At 40.5% G+C, this 18535-nt stretch overlaps 1 protein-coding gene across 7 annotated transcripts in view; it reads right to left on the bottom strand.

Annotated features, from left to right (window-relative positions):
• Positions 1-295: 295 nt before the first annotated feature.
• The window catches only part of IFT56 (intraflagellar transport 56), a 97274-nt gene continuing 79034 nt past the window's right edge, over positions 296-18535 (bottom strand). For 4 of the 7 annotated variants that reach the window (XM_085861323.1, XM_085861326.1, XM_085861325.1 and 1 more), the window contains 6 exons: positions 18353-18441; positions 5257-5340; positions 4741-4810; positions 4034-4140; positions 1195-1328; positions 296-645 (listed from right to left, as the gene is read on the bottom strand). In XM_085861323.1, the coding sequence (XP_085717449.1) occupies positions 528-645; positions 1195-1328; positions 4034-4140; positions 4741-4810; positions 5257-5340; positions 18353-18441 (602 nt within the window). In that variant the 3' untranslated portion in view covers positions 296-527. Of the gene's footprint in view, positions 646-1194; positions 1329-2427; positions 2578-4033; positions 4141-4740; positions 4811-5256; positions 5341-18352; positions 18442-18535 lie in introns of those variants that run through there. The other 3 variants (XM_085861321.1, XM_085861322.1, XM_085861324.1) reach the window with 3 other exon arrangements.

Genomic DNA, 18535 nt, shown 5'->3' with positions numbered 1-18535 from the left:
TGTCTCTGGGTGGTATGTATAGTATGACTGGTAGAAAATGGATGAGAGACATTATTTTGTTTTCATCTTCACTGTTATTCTATGCAGAAGCATTTTGATGAAACAGTATGTGTCATAATTAACACTCCATCACACGTCTGCCTTCCCTTCCTCTCACTTCTCACTGCCTTTCCTTCCCCCACCCCTCCTCACTGTCCCTCCCTCTCTCTCTCCCAACTCCCCCCCCTCCCAGCAGTCCCGTCAGCGAAGTGGCGAGTAGTATTGCACGTTTTTTTTTTTTTCATAAAACAAAATGTTTGTTTTGTTTGTTTTATTGAAATAGTTCACATGAATATGACATGTTTATCAATACAACAGCCTCTCAGTACCTGTGCATGTTAACTGCGAGAAACAGCTCGATTTGGATGGCACACATAACTTTGATATTCATACACTGCTCATTGTGTTTGTTTGGACACAATCAAAATGATTAATAATGGAAACAATCATTTACAAATCAATCATACAAGTAGGAGGATTTTTGAAGTTCAAACTGTGAGAGTGAGATGATTCATTTTTGCCCATTTTTTTACAATACGAACGATGTATTCTGCTTCTGGGTTTCCAGTCTTTCTCAATAACTGCACAATGTCTCGCAGGATTTCCCTGGAACGTGACAAAAATGAAGAAATAATCTTTCATGGAAATGTAGTGCCAAACAACTCCCAAAACATGTGAACAATTGTCTGAACCATTTCCCTCCTGTCCAACAGGTCAATTTGGATACAAATTAAAGGCAATCTCTTTTGATACACGAACTCTCTCTCTCATTTCAAATGTGTAACACACGTGCGAGCATGGTGGATCATTCAGAAAAAAGGCTGCCATGTTGAGTGATAAATGTTTGGTAGTTGGTGACAAACATCTGTTTAATTACAGTACTGTGGCACAGCTGGAAGATGATTAAAAACATCCTGCAGAAGCTGTAAACCAGTTTCCATCATAAATTGATTTTAATAATAATAATAATAATAATAATAACAATAAATAATCATTGTATTTATATAGTGCCTTATACCAATGGATATAATTTGATTTGTGAATGGAATATACAAACGTTAACCACTAAGCATAACCATTCTGGCCTCACAGAATGTCAATTCATCAATGGAGTGTTTTTCAACAAAACATTGAATGCAAAGAAAATTTACGAACTTTCGCTCACGGCCAGCAATGATCATTTGCAACGCTCCAACACAAGATCCACGCTTGCCTTCCCAGTACTCTGGATTGGAGTCCAACCGCTCAAGGACGTCGAATGCCTTGGCAGCAAAGTAAAACTGTCCCATCTGTGGATAGGACCACCCCACAGATGTCATCTATCACAGATGATCTGATACAGCAGGTGTGAAACAAACATGTAGGCAAGGCTGGATCTTCAATACCACAGTCTCAATAAAACTAGTCCCATGTATCTTTTCCTTGGAACAGCACAACTAAACGAGAGCGATACCAACTCACGGTTTGAATCAACGCATGACTAGTGAGACCCCATGTCTCGAGATCATCTTGCTCCCAAACGTTAAAATATTTTCATGTCAGACTACCTCTGTTAGCAAGCACTGACTGAGCAGGGAGTTACAAGACACTCCATGAAGGACTGAAACGGTGATTAAATGTTACTGTGCTCACTTAGTAATGAAATTCCCCAAGGATAACCCAAATTAGGCCAAACCAGGCAGCACAAGGCGCAAAGGCGTGAAGGCAAAAGGTTGAGAAAATGTCTGTTATCATTAAAATAGATTTATTGCAAAAATAATATGGGGATAAGGGAACACAAGACACTATTATAAATAAACAGGACAGACAAGGTGCTCAAAGGAAAAATGAGTTGGGAGGCACATGTACTTACTGTATGAATGAAAATAAATAACCCACTATGCCACCAAATACAAATACTGGGACTTGCTCAACAATAGGGAATGAGTGAGGACTTGAGCAAGGCATGAGCTGGTTTGGGGTGCAGTATGGCCTGTGCAGGCAGGTGTTGCACAGTGCTGGTGCATGGTGATGAGATCATCAAGGTGGATGTGAGGGATTGGGAGGAGGTGTCTCCATTTTCAGTGCGGTCCTCCTGTTCTACATGACAACAAAGCAAAGAGGTATGGTGATGAGGAGTGGTGGCCAAACAGAGAGAGAGAGAATGAGAGAGAGAGAGAGAGAGAGAGAGAGAGAGAGAGAGAGAGAGAGAGAGAGAGAGAGAGAGAGAGAGAGAGAGAGAGAGAGAGAGAGAGAGAATAGGTCTCCATAGGTCTGAGTCCAACTCCAACTACCATGCGCAGCGTAGCTATGGCCCTCAAAGTTTGGGACCGTCTTCATGCATGGCAGGTCCCTATCATTGGCCACCCACGGCTGTGGACCTGCCATCTTGTGGGCCGTCCCACATCATGGGGCAGCCCCCAATAAAAGTCTTACGCCCTCCCTCTCCAAGGATCTGCAGACGAACTCGCCGCCATGACCTACGGTGCGTGGGTCAAATAGTCCATGCTGTGCAATGCGCCTTCAGTTGTGCCATTGTTCCCAAGTTCTCACCCGGTGCTGCTCCAAAACAGGACGTTGGACACAACAAACTTACTCTATACTGTCTTGAACTTCAAAGCTAAATATTTCTTCAAAAAATAAAGCAATTTGTTGACAAGCAGAGCCATAGTAAAGGACCCTGCAAAACTCTTTGGCTGATCAGATAAGCTGAGCTAAGTAAACACCGGTTGCATTTCACAGGAGTCAAGTCACCAGAATATGCATTACTCTATTGTTTAAACAAACTTTATAAAAGGCAAATAAATATACACTTAAAGTTTATATACAATTTATTATACACTTTGCAGTCACAACAATAATTATAAGAAATATATTCCTTTAAAGTTGATTTCAAATTAATTACAGGAAATTAGATTCATATAAATGTATCGATTAATTATATATACTCCATAAAACTTTTCATTATTTGATAATTGGATGGACAATGTATTGGATGGAAAATGTATCGTTATAATAATGGCTTTTATTATAATGTGTTAATTAATTAATGACTGCGAAATTGTGAGTCTTGCAGTTGTGCACGGCAAGGGTGGCATGTCATGCCAAGTCTCGTACATTACATTGAGATCGCCCAAACTACATGTGTCAACCTTTTCTTACCATTTGAGATTCGTCTGTGGAGTTATAAATACAAGTTTGTAATAACCTGCTAAAAAGGTTTAGTGTGTTCATTGTATGAGCAAGCCTTTTTAGAGATGTTTACAGATGTTAGAGATGTTTAATCCATGAATAATAATGAAAATTTTGCAAAATCATCATGAGGTTTGAAAAAAACAACTGTTGTAATGACAAAGATGTTGAAAGAAATTTCCACATACATTTCTGACAAAAAATATTGACAACATTCAAAATGTATAAATATGGATTCTGAGCGGCTGAAAAAGTTTCTTGGACAAGGAGAATCCAATGATGTAGCTATAGAAGCCTGTCTGCATTTTGCTTTTGTTATCCTCACAATAAATTATCTGAATTCTCAACTTGAGGAGTTTATTTGATTATTATAAGTCAATAAATTCCACAACATAAGTTACCTCCGGACAAATAGCTATTGCAGGAATAAATCAACCCTTTGCGATCATACGGTCCTCAACACAATCTACCTATCGATAGTTGAGTTGTGTCGAGTTAACAGTCAACACGATCTACCTATCGATAGTTAAATTGTGTCGAGTTAACAGTTAACATGATCTACCTATCAATAGTTAAATTGTGTCTAGTTAACAGTGAACAAGATCTACCTATTGATAGTTAAATTGTGTCTTGTTAACAGTTAACACGATCTACCTATCGATAGCTAAGTTGAATGTAATTAACAGTTAACATGATCTACCTATTGATAGTTAAATTGTGTCTAGTTAACAGGTGACACGATCTAACCCCCTCTCCCCTTCCACGTATAAATATTTTACCAAAATCCTTCAACTCATCATGGCAAGTGTGTGAAGAAGAATACCTTGTAGCAATCATTAGCTATAATGTGTAGAAGGGAAAATGAATCGCCAGAAGTTTCCATTTGCAGGTAAAGCTCCCAGGCCAGTCTTGGTTTTCTGTTCATTATATCTAAAAAAAAAATTAAAAAAATACAACCTAGAAATTCAGGAAATGTGTTGAAACAATGGTCAGTTTGCACAACAGGAAATAAGTACTGTACAAGTACAATACAGTACATTTTAAAAGAAGGACATGTTGAGAGAGTGTGGACCTGTATCAAATGTACAGAGCAGAGAGGAGGTTGATGGTTCATACGCAGGCGTACGTGTAGAGAGAAGGAAATATGGTGGGTGATATGACGGGATGTTTCCACACTCAAAATCCGTTAAACCTCATATCAAGTAATTCCACATCACCAATCGACACCACAACAGTCATAAAACTATTTGTCATGACACCCCCGCCAGGAATGGTTCCTGAACTCTCACTTACTCCCTTTACTGATGATGCAATACATGACGTATTGACACTTGAGGTGTTACGGATATAAGGGGGTACAGTGGAGTCTATCAAGAGGAAAAGCTCTCCCGTGTCAAGTGTCTCCCGTTCCCCCTCACCTACCCCTTGCCACTTACAGCACCCTTGCTTCCGATTCACTATTGCAGACACCAATGATTCAGTTGAGACCAAAATGAGATCATAAAGTGGTAAACACGTTTTGTTACTTACAACATCGTGCAAGACAGTTGCGATAAACATGGTCATTTTCTATCTTTGTATTTTGGATCTTCTGAAACACCTACAAGCAAGAAGAGGAAGAAGTTTGATCAAATTAAGATAAAACAATTCACATATGACTCATCTGTTTTATTGTATACAAGACCAATGAACCCGTTGGGTTCCCGTTGTGACAGCGGTTGATGAAAAAAATCATTTCAAGAAAAAAAAAGATAGCTCCAGCGAACAATATGGTGGTGAACAGTTGTTGTGTTTGTGTGCGTGTGCGTGTGCGTGTGCGTGTGCGTGTGCGTGTGCGTGTGCGTGTGCGTGTGCGTGTGTGTGTGTGTGTGTGTTGGAGGCTTTTTCCGATTGCAAATTCTCAAGTTTGACAAAACATACAATGCTGCACTAAAAGTTGAAGTTTTTTAACACCTTCATAAAACCTGTGGATTTTTTTCTCCAATTGATGGTCATGATGACATGAAACAGCCCATTGAATAATGCTACATATGAAGATGTACTCACTTCTTCGGCCTCTTTATAGTTTCCTATTGCTGTCTTGGCCTGAGCATAGTTGAAGTTGAATGTCTCATCTCCAGGGAAATATGTCTTTATAAACAGGAAAAGTGTGTCAGCACAAATCTTTATAGTTTCAACAAATAAATCTCAAACACATCACCCAATGGCTCCTCACTTCCCATCAATACCACCATGAATCATCTTTTCAATCTCCCTCTGAACCAGACTGAATTTACATTAACTCAGCCAATGCAGGCTTCGAATATTAATACTGAGCAATACTCACAATACATCAATAGCAGTGTATAAACAAATAGGATTTAAGATGACAGTTTTATCCATATTATATATTGTTGTGGGCCGGGGGTGTCGTGTGAGAAGACCACTAGGTGGGGGAAGCTATGTCGAGCCCACCAGACTCCCCGGAATTGTAGGCCATCGCACACGGATAATTCTGTGACGCGGCGGGTCGCTTAACTGACCGTGAACACCAATAACTCAAACGCGTGACCTAGGGTCCTCCCGTCTATGGGTTAATCCGGTTACCTAATTAATCACGTGATTTAATTACCAGGGAACACGTCCTTGGTACACCTTGTCCGAACCGGATCACTCCACCGGATCGGATCACTTTTCCGGATCGGATGCAGCCGAGCGACACTGCCAAGAACATACCGGCTAAAAGGAAGGGATCGTTGGGAATAAATTCCCAGCTAAAGTAGGATTCGGACCATGCTGGATCAATGGAAGAAAAGACAAAAACGAGCAGTGAACATTCCTAATAATAATAATTTATTTACAAGCAGGCGAGGAAAGATATGTGGCACAGTGAATAGTTTCATTGTTGTGTGTAATGCAGGGATAGAAAGAAGCGTGTGGTGCGACAATAAACAGGCAACTTCCAAAAGGGGACACAGAGCAGACTTACCACGAAAATAATAATAACAATAATAACAATAACGATCTTCTGCGGTCTGACTTAGGCAGACAGGCGCCAGGACACACACATACGCACACACACAGACACAGAAAACCCAATGAAGAGTGAGTTTAGAATCAGGAATTGGACACCGTAAAGGAGGAGCTTGAGTCGAGAAGGGGCGGAGTCCAGAGTGCGAGGGTGGAGTAGTAGGCGGGATCAGGTAGGCGGGTGGGGTCGACGTCGTGTGGGCGGAGACGAGGAGGTGGAGTCCGGGCAGCAGGAGGCGGGTCGTGGCGGTGTCGACGAGGCGAGGCGAGAGAGGCGGAGAAACTCAAAAAGCAAGACAGAGACAGAGGGACTTCTCTGACCTTTATAGGATTTGTAGCTCAGGGGGAGGGGCCACATTGAATCGTAACGTCGTCACCTGAATCGGGCGCTCCGATTGGCCCTGATCCCTCACCAGCTTGGGCCGGAAACCGCCTCACTTCGTTTCCAGCAAGGCCATCCCAGACAGCGAACATATTTCGCTCCGACCCCACGACATGACACTAATTGCCCACACCGAAATTGGCACACGAAACGTCCTGCAAAAACCCCCGGACCATGCCCGGCGACCGGTCGAGGGTCCCGCATGCCCGCTCGGGAGCCTGACCAGCGCCGATCAAAGCGCTCGCTCCGCACGCACCAACGTGACCCGCACTGTACATTCCTCGGCTCGGTCACAGCTTCGCTGGCCGTAGAGACGAGAAGACGTTCACCATCCGTGGAGAATCCAGTGCTGCCAGCGAGGACCGAAGGTACATCATCATGAATAAATCCTTGCACGGCTCAAGAGTGGCGTACGTGTCTGCTTCCATACAGTGCGCGCGGTTCCACCATTATACACGTGGCCAGCGCTCGCATTCACACGACTCCACTAGCACATGCGCGGGGCGAACACCAATACGTGTTGGATATTGAGGTTAAAAAGGAACAAGGCGCTTCTACTTGCACGCTCGTATCTTGCCAAACATGGCGTGGAGTCTTCTTTATTAGCCACTGTACGCGTTTCCTGCAGCGTGGGCATCATGCTGGCAGTGTTTCCTGTGCCGTGAAAAACACCATTTGTGCAGCCTCTTAAGAGGTATTTATTCGCATGCCTTTTTAATGCAACCGGCAATTCTCCCCAGACCATCGGAAGCTCGAGTCGACAACCCCGCACTGCCCAGCACACATGACTCGCCGCACACGCCAGATTTAGGGCTCGCCTGGGAACGAGGATCTCTGTGCAGCAGATCCCTCACCGCGGCGCCGCATGCACTTATCTCCACTAGGCCCCACCTTACAGCAAAGGAGCACGTGGCTGATTTACCTCAGGAATAAGAAAAGAAGAAGAGAAGGGATGAAATGAATGAAAAAATGATTTAAGCAACCCGAGCTATTAGATCATCGCAACGCACTCCCCTGTTGTCCCGCTAAAGTCTAAACAAAAGGCAAGGGGCTATCTACACGTATAATAATGGAATAACTGTCTTGAGACACTATCTGTTGTATGCATGCGGTTCTGAGAACTGCAACAATATATTGTTGAAGAATTCCCGCCCGTCGGTGTGCGAACGACCGCGTCTAACCAACAGCGCTCGCTTCGCCCACCGAACGGACAATCCAGTCGCGGCTTTCCGGATCAACGCCGGAAACCAGCCACGGGTGTGTTTTTAAGCACACCACAACATTGTCCACACTCTACCAGAGCGCTACAGGGTCCGATCGCCAAATCTTCGATTTACCTAATTATTCGCGCGGGTAGGTTACCGAGAGATTGTACCTCAATGGGACCGCTTGAAAACGAGCCGCTTAAGCAGCTCGCTTCCTTTTGGGATAACCGAGCGGGGTATTATCGCGCAGTCCCGTTGGACCCGATCACTTTACCGGCTATTTAAAAAATAACTAATATTCCGCAATACAAGATGGCATTTCAATGGGGGGAATGGACGCAACGAACAGGTTTACATTCACACAAGGACCTTTATTATAATAAAGCACGTATGCAATTAATAAACAAGGCAAAACACGTATGCAATGATACAAGCAACAAAAGCACGACAAAAGAACTACGACGGTCTATACGAAATGCAATGCAAACATTTACAGCACACAAAGCACTTAACAATTTCCTACTTATTAGACGGGCCCACGGACACATGTACGCACACACACACACCCAAGAAATGGTGGCAAAGGCCTTTAATAACGGACTCCAGCTCGGAGGACAGGTGAGCTGAAACCCAGAACCTATCTCGAACCTCTCCACCTCGTGTGGTCTTCAAGTTATTCGGTCCCGGGCTCTGGTGAGAGTGAGCTGGATCCAATCGCCGTGAGCTGCGATCCTTCCTGAGCTCCCGCGAATCCTCCCACGCTTCTCAACACGTGCTGGTGAGACGAGGCGCTGATCCTTCCCGTCGATGCGTCACTTCCCCGAGGATCCACCTCCACAAAGAGGTCGATGAGTCGCACCAAGCCGGGAACCAAAATGGAGAACAAAGGGCTCCACGAACCAAGAAGAAGAAGCCACCACTCGCAGCTCGAGCCGAGCGACCGGCTTAACTTTCTTCCAAACAGGGCAGCTTGAAGCAAAAAGCTCTCCCGAGCCAAGCAGAAGCCAAAGCTCACAGAACCATCAAAGCAAAAAGCCTCCTCCCGAGCCAGGCCTCAGCCGAAGCTCACTGAGCCAGCTATTAAAACTATTAAATCGATCCGCAGTGCATCTAATCGATTTCTGAACATTTAAACAATGAAAGGTGAGCTCTCTAGGAAACAAGGACTTATCGACATAGCTGACTAAAGGAACCTGTATGTTGTGTGCAATCCAATTCCCAAATTCGTAACTATATATATATATATATATATATATATATATATATATATATATATATATATATATATATATATATATATATATATATATATATATATATATATATATATATATATATATATATATTACGGTGGTCCAAAAACAACAAAATAAAATAAAATAAATTCAGATGTTGTCTCCACAAGCCTTAAATTATTCCACTATGATTCAATAACGCGCATACAAAAAATTTAAGTTGATCGGAGGTTATTTAGAGGTCGCTCCATATGACGACTTTTAGTTTCATGAGTTGGTTAAATTAGGGTGTGGTCAGGTACGATTATGGGTACTTCTGGATGTCCGACGTGGAGATGGGGTGCATTTTCGAACTCTATGGGGTCGATTTACTCTAAGAAATGACTGCACCGACATTGAATTCACTACCATTTCGAAAATATGACCTATAACAAGATTTATCATCACTGGAGTTGAGGAACTTATCCTACTCATTTCGATATTTTCTAATCTATAATTAATTTGTTGTCCGTCTAAACATTTCTTTGAGTAAATCGACCCCACTGAGTTCGAAATTGCAGTCCATTTTCACCTAGGAAGTTCAGAAGTGTACGGATTCGCATCTCCTTGAAAGCTTGAAAGTTTTTACGTTTTTTTGTGAAAGTGAAAGTTTTTACAGAGAAGTGCAGTGGGACCTGTACTGCATGAAATGAGATTTTTATGCACTTCCTGTATATTGAGCAGTGTGGCTCTGAAAATATGCTGAAAATGGAAGAATATTATGGAATAGGCAAAACCTAGAAGCGAACGTAGAATTCTTCGTACATTCAATGCTGCAATTTCGGGTGACTTCGGCCTGGATTCGGGATCAGCGAACAAATAACGTAAATCACGATTTAAAATTATTTTTTGATGATGCGGGAGATATCTTTATTCTAAAATTAGGTAGACTTAAAACTGCTGGAATATTTACTCTCGAGTTTTGTTGTTAATTTTTTAGTCATAAAGGTGTGATTGGGAAAACTATAGATCAAATTAATTATTTGTGCATCTCTATAACCGTGATAACACGACTGCATATTACCTCAACATTACCTTCACAACAACAACTACACCGCCTATAACAGGATCTCATCTAAAAAAATGAATATTACCTCAACATTATACCTCAACATTACCTTCACAACAACAACTACACCGCCTAGAACAGGATCTCATCTAAAAAAAATTAATATTACCTCAACATTACCTTCACAACAACAACTACACCGCCGAGAACAGGATCTCATCGAAAAAAATGAATATTACCTCAACATTACCTTCACAACAACAACTATACTGCCTAGAACAGGGTCTCATCTGAAAAAATTAATATTACCTCAACATTATACCTCAACATTACCTTCACAACGACAGCTACACCGCCTAGAACAGGATCTCATCTAAAAAATAAATATTACCTCAACATTATACCTCAAAATTACCTTCACAAAAACTACACCGCCGAGAACAGGATCTCATTTGAAAAAATTAACATTACCTCAACATTCTACCGCAACATTACCTTCACAACAACAATTACACCGCCTAGAACAGGATCTCATCTGAGAAAAAAGAAAAATCCTCAACATTACCTTCACAACGACAACTACACCGCCTAGAACAGGATCTCATCTGAAAAAAAAAAATTCCTCAACATTATACCTCAACATTATCTTCACAACAACGACACCGCCTCGAACAGGATCTCATCTAAAAAAGATTAATATTACCTCAACATTGAACCTCAACATTACCTTCACTACAACAACTACACCACCCAGAACAGGATCTCATCTGAATAAAATTAATATTACCACAACATTACCTTCACACCAACTACACCACCGAGAACAGGATCTCATCTGCAAAAAATTAATATTACCTCAACATTGTACCTCAACATTACTTTCACAACAACAACTACACCGCTTAGAACAGGATCTCATCTGAAAAAAATTAATATTACCTCAACATTACCTTCACAACAACAATGACACCACCTAGAACAAGATCTCATCTGAAAAAAATAAATATTACCTCAACATTATACCTCAACATTACCTTCACAACAACAACTACACCACCGAGAACAGGGGCTCATCTGAAAAAAAAAATATTACCTCAACAACAACAACTACACTGCCTTGAACAGGATCTCATCTTAAAAAATAAATATTACCTCAACATTATACCTCAACATTATCTTCACAACAACTACACCGCCAAGAACAGGATCTCATCTGAAAAAAATAAATATTACCTCAACATTACCTTCACAACGACAACTACACCACCGAGAGCAAGAGCTCATGTGAAAAAAATATATATTACCTCAACATTACCTTCACAACAACAACTACACCACCAAGAACAGGATCTCATCTGAAAAAAAAAATTACCTCAACATTATACCTCAACGTTACCTTCACAACAACAACTACACCACCAAGAACAGGATCTCATCTGAAAAAATAAATATTACCTCAACATGAAACCTCAACATTACCTTCACAACAACAACTACACCACCTAGAACAGGAGCTCATCTGAAAAGAATAAATATTACCTCAACATTACCTTCACAACATTACCTTCACAACAACAACAACACCACCTCGAACAGGAGCTCATCTGAAAAAAAATATATATTACCTCAACATTACCTTCACAAAGACAACTACACTGCCGAGAACAGAATCTCATCTGAAAAAAAATATTACCTCAACATTATACCTCAACATTATCTTCACAACAACAACTACACCGCCTAGAACAGGATCTCATCTGAGAAAAAAGAAAAATCCTCAACATTACCTTCACAACGACAACTACACCGCCTAGAACAGGATCTCATCTGAAAAAAAAAAATTCCTCAACATTATACCTCAACATTATCTTCACAACAACGACACCGCCTCGAACAGGATCTCATCTAAAAAAGATTAATATTACCTCAACATTGAACCTCAACATTACCTTCACTACAACAACTACACCACCCAGAACAGGATCTCATCTGAATAAAATTAATATTACCACAACATTACCTTCACACCAACTACACCACCGAGAACAGGATCTCATCTGCAAAAAATTAATATTACCTCAACATTGTACCTCAACATTACTTTCACAACAACAACTACACCGCTTAGAACAGGATCTCATCTGAAAAAAATTAATATTACCTCAACATTACCTTCACAACAACAATGACACCACCTAGAACAAGATCTCATCTGAAAAAAATAAATATTACCTCAACATTATACCTCAACATTACCTTCACAACAACAACTACACCACCGAGAACAGGGGCTCATCTGAAAAAAAAATATTACCTCAACAACAACAACTACACTGCCTTGAACAGGATCTCATCTTAAAAAATAAATATTACCTCAACATTATACCTCAACATTATCTTCACAACAACTACACCGCCAAGAACAGGATCTCATCTGAAAAAAATAAATATTACCTCAACATTACCTTCACAACGACAACTACACCACCGAGAGCAAGAGCTCATGTGAAAAAAATATATATTACCTCAACATTACCTTCACAACAACAACTACACCACCAAGAACAGGATCTCATCTGAAAAAAAAAATTACCTCAACATTATACCTCAACGTTACCTTCACAACAACAACTACACCACCAAGAACAGGATCTCATCTGAAAAAAATAAATATTACCTCAACATGAAACCTCAACATTACCTTCACAACAACAACTACACCACCTAGAACAGGAGCTCATCTGAAAAGAATAAATATTACCTCAACATTACCTTCACAACATTACCTTCACAACAACAACAACACCACCTCGAACAGGAGCTCATCTGAAAAAAAATATATATTACCTCAACATTACCTTCACAAAGACAACTACACTGCCGAGAACAGAATCTCATCTGAAAAAAAATATTACCTCAACATTATACCTCAACATTATCTTCACAACAACAACTACACCGCCTAGAACAGGATCTCATCTGAGAAAAAAGAAAAATCCTCAACATTACCTTCACAACGACAACTACACTGCCTAGAACAGGATCTCATCTGAAAAAAAAAAAATTCCTGAACATTATACCTCAACATTACCTTCACAACAACGACACCGCCGAGAACAGGATCTCATCTGAAAAAAATTAATATTACCTCAACATTGTACCTCAACATTACTTTCACAACAACAACTACACCGCTTAGAACAGGATCTCATCTGAAAAAAAAAATTACCTCAACATTATACCTCAACGTTACCTTCACAACAACAACTACACCACCAAGAACAGGATCTCATCTGAAAAAAATAAATATTACCTCAACATTACCTTCACAACAACGACACCACCTAGAACAAGATCTCATCTGAAAAAAATAAATATTACCTCAACATTATACCTCAACAACAACTACACCACCGAGAACAGGGGCTCATCTGAAAAAAAATATATTACCTCAACAACAACAACTACACTGCCTTGAACAGGATCTCATCTTAAAAAATAAATATTACCTCAACATTATACCTCAACATTATCTTCACAACAACTACACCGCCAAGAACAGGATCTCATCTGAAAAAAATATATATTACCTCAACATTACCTTCACAACAACAACTACACCGCCTAGAACAGGATCTCATCTGAAAAAAAATATATTACCTCGACATTATACCTCAACATTACCTTCAAAACAACAACTACACCGCCTAGAACAGGATCTCATCTGAAAAAAATAAATATTACCTCAACATTACCTTCACAACAACAACTACACCACCTAGAACAGGAGCTCATCTGAAAAGAATAAATATTACCTCAACATTACGTTCACAACATTACCTTCACAACAACAACAACACCACCTCGAACAGGATCTCATCTGAAAAAAATAAATATTACCTCAACATTACCTTCACAACAACAACTACACCACCTAGAACAGGAGCTCATCTGAAAAGAATAAATATTACCTCAACATTACCTTCACAACATTACCTTCACAACAACAACAACACCACCTCGAACAGGAGCTCATCTGAAAAAAAATATATATTACCTCAACATTACCTTCACAAAGACAACTACACTGCCGAGAACAGAATCTCATCTGAAAAAAAATATTACCTCAACATTATACCTCAACATTATCTTCACAACAACAACTACACCGCCTAGAACAGGATCTCATCTGAGAAAAAAGAAAAATCCTCAACATTACCTTCACGACAACTACACCGCCTAGAACAGGATCTCATCTGAAAAAAAAAATTCCTCAACATTATACCTCAACATTACCTTCACAACAACTACACCGCCTAGAACAGGATCTCATCTAAAAAAATTAATATTACCTCAACATTATACCTCAACATTACCTTCACAACAACTACACCGCCTCGAACAGGATCTAATCTGAAAAAAATAAATATTACCTCAACATTATACCTCAACGTTACCTTCACAACAACAACTACACCACCTAGAACAGGATCTCATCTAAAAAAATTAATATTACCTCAAAATTATCTTCACAACAACAACGACACCGCCGAGAACAGGATCTCATCTGAGAAAAAAAATCCTCAACATTACCTTCACAACAACAACTACACCACCTAGAACAGGATCTCATCTGAGAAAAAAAAATCCTCAACATTACCTTCACAACAACAACTACACCACCTAGAATAGGATCTCATCTAAAAAAATTAATATTACCTCAACATTATACCTCAACATTACCTTCACAACAACTACACCGCCTCAAACAGGATCTAATCTGAAAAAAATAAATATTACCTCAACATTATACCTCAACATTACCTTCACAACAACAACTACACCACCTAGAACAGGATCTCATCTAAAAAATTAATATTACCTCAACATTATCTTCACAACAACAACGACACCGCCGAGAACAAGATCTCATCTGAGAAAAAAAATCCTCAACATTACCTTCACAACAACAACTACACCGCCTAGAACAGGATCTCATCTGAGAAAAAAAAAATCCTCAACATTACCTTCACAACAACAACTACACCGCCTAGAACAGGATCTCATCTAAAAAAATTAATACCAGAAGCGAACGTAGAATTCTTCTTACATTCGCTTCTGACTTTACCTATAACTTGTTGACAATTGTATACGCAATTTCCGGTTACTTCAGCCTGGATTCGGGATCAGTGATCAAATAATGTAAATCACGATTAAAAATTATTTTTTGATGATGCGGGAGATATCTTTATTAAAATCAGTGGAGGAAATACACACCATGTCTGATATTATTTGGGTCTTTCATGTCTTCGACGATGCCTTTATCTCCCGGCATGCATTATTCCCCATGACAAAAACCGGAAGCAAAAAAAAAAACCGGAAGCAAACGGGTCATCGCCAACGACACGGATTCCAAATTGCCAGGGGTATTGGGTTGTTGTTGTTTTGTTGTCGTTTCCTATTCTCTCATGTGCACGCATTCAGTATGAAGCTCACTATGTTCGCTATAAATGGTAAGCATAATTTGGAATAGGCAAAGCCCAGAAGCAAACGTAGAATTATTCTTACATTCGCTTCTTAAATATATCAAATTAAAGTGTTTTTGCGATGAAAAAATAAATATTACCTTAACATTACCTTGACAACAACTACACCGCCTCGAACAGGATCTCATCCGAAAAAAAAAAATCCTCAACATTACCTTCACAATGACAACTACACCGCCTAGAACAGGATCTCATCTAAAAATATAAATATTACCTCAACATTATACCTCAACATTACCTTCACAACAACAACTACACCGCCTAGAACAGGATCTCATCTAAAAAAATAAATACCAGAAGCGAACATTCTTCTTCTTACATTCGCTTCTGATTTTACATATAACTTGTTCACAACTGTATACGCAATTTCCGGTTACTTCGGCCTGGATTCGGGATCAGCGATCAAATAATGTAATAACGATTAAAAATTATTTTTTGATGATGCGGGAGATATCTTTATTAAAATCAGTGGAGGAAATATACACCATGTCTGATATTTGGGTCTTTCATGTCTCCGACGATGCCTTTATCTCCCGGCATGCATCATTCCCCATGACAAAAACTGGAAACAAAAAAAAAAACTGGAAGCAAAAGGGTCATAGGCAACGACACGGATTCCAAATTGCCATGGTATTGTGTTGTTTTTGTTGTTTCCTATTCTCTCATGTGCACGCGTTAAGTGATATTCACAAGATAGAAATAAAACCCAATCGTGTTTATACACTGCACAGCGTTTAAAAACAACCGGAAGCAAAAGGGTCATAGCCAACGACACGGATTCGAAATCATCAAGGGTATTGTGTTGTTGTTGTTGTTGTTTCCTATTCTCTCATGTGCACGTGTTAAGTATGAAGCTCACTGCGTTCGCTATAAAAAATAAGAAAAATAATAAATGCCAATGAGTGAGATTTGGCCAAGTAAGTATCTCATCTCTCCAACCCATGGGTAGGTGGTTGATCACATACAGAATGTGCAACCACCAACCCATCTCTCCCTCCACACCTCACCCCCATTATGCCTATATGCCTCGAATGCAGGAAATAAAACCACGAAGGAAAATGAAACGCTGACTCTCGCTTTTATGAACATTCATTCCCAACAAATATGGATATTGACCGAAATTTTCTCGAAACATTATAAAGCATTCCATTTTATATATTTATGAAATCACCCTGTTCACCAGGACATGTGACTAAAATAAAGCCTTTCTGTTGTAAGGTTTCTTCCTGTGACATTCTGCTATAAGAATGCAAGTACAGGGTGTTTCAAAAAGATTGATACAACTTTGACTTCCTGCCATTTCTTTGTTTTTTGACCGATACCGTTCTCCCTTTTCAGGGTTTGGTGGGGTTATCGTGGTATTTGTTTCCTGTGATTTCTAGCTCCGTTGCTAAACTATGCCATTGACATTGAAGCAGAAGAGAAAAGTGGTGGCTCTGTGGTAGGAGACTAAATCGTATATAGACATCCGCTGGAGGTTCTGCCGGGAATACGACCTCAAATTACGATGGACCCACAAATTGTGCCATTCAACATATTATGAAACATTTTGAGCACAAGGGTACAGTGCACAAGCAGAGCAAGGGCAACAGTGGCAGGCCAGAATCAGTAACCAAGAGCCAAGCCAACATCGACGCCTTGCGGGATTCTGCAGTGGACAGTCCCAATAAATCCCACCGCCGGCGTTCCCGGGAGCTCGGCATCAAACAAACATCAGTCTGGTGTATCCTCATTAAGGAACGGAAGCTTTTCCCATACATCATCTCGATTAGGCATAAACTGAGTCAAGATGACATGAGAAGGAAACTTGATGTGTACAATTGGCTCAGTGGCAGGATTAAGCAGAACCCAAACTGGATCAACCTGATCTGGTGCAGTGATGAAGCCCATTTCCACTTGAACGTTGCCATCCACAATCACAACAACATTTTATGGGGGGTAGAACCACCTGAGATCATTGAGAGGTACCTGAAAGGGCCTGAGGTCACATGCTTCTGCACTTTCAATACCAGATGGAGAAAGCTCGGGCCTTACTGGTTTGTGAAGGACAACAGCAGGACGGTGACGATCAATGGTGAGCACTAGATCCATAATGATCTAGCCCAAAAGGTCACCCTAAACAAGCTCAGCATGACCTCGTTTATGCAGGATGGTGCACCCCCGCATAAAGCTAGTGACACCATCACTTTCCTGCGGAAGCTCTTCAGAAACCGCCTCGTTGCCTTGATTACCGCTCTTGACTGGGCACCCCCATAGCCCAGACTTGAACCCTCTGGACAACTGGTTCTGGGGAGCTGCCAAGGGCTCTGTCTATGCCAACCACCCTGCCACACTGGATGATCTGAAGCAGGAGGTGTCAGAATACCTCCAGGCAGTGCCACATGAGACCTAAAGGAAAGTTGGACAGAACTTTGGAGTCAGGATCAATGCCTGTCTGAACCGCGGAGGGGTACACATCGAGAATGTCAATTGCAAGGGTTTTGCGTAAATGCCAATTTCAGACCTTGGGCTCTCACTTACTCGAGCAGTGACTTACTGCAACAGCAATCAGTGATATAATATGCCATGTCATAAGCTTTCAAGAAACGTTTGGTTCACATTCCTGAGGTTTCTGTTTCTTTGTAAATAAACATTTAAAGTTGCATCACTCTTTTTGAAACAACCTGTATAACCACACAGATTCCTTGAGGTGAATTAAAATAAGCACAGCAACTAACCTTGATGGAGTTGAGGTAAGTGAGAACATCTTCAAATTGCTTCATCAAGAAGAAGTAAGAAGCCATGCATTGCCGGCCAGGAATAGTATCTGAAAAGATAATTACAAAACATTCACCAATGAAAGCAAGGATAAGTAGAATGGCATTTGGGAGAGCGCACACCTCCACTAGGGCTTTGTATCC

Source organism: Eptatretus burgeri, chromosome 17 (assembly GCF_056783735.1).
Source record: "Eptatretus burgeri isolate ZD-2024b chromosome 17, Ebu_testis_v1, whole genome shotgun sequence".
Lineage (NCBI taxonomy): Eukaryota > Metazoa > Chordata > Myxini > Myxiniformes > Myxinidae > Eptatretus > Eptatretus burgeri.
Note: the sequence above shows the minus strand (reverse complement) of the source record. Positions and strands in the feature narration are given on the sequence as shown.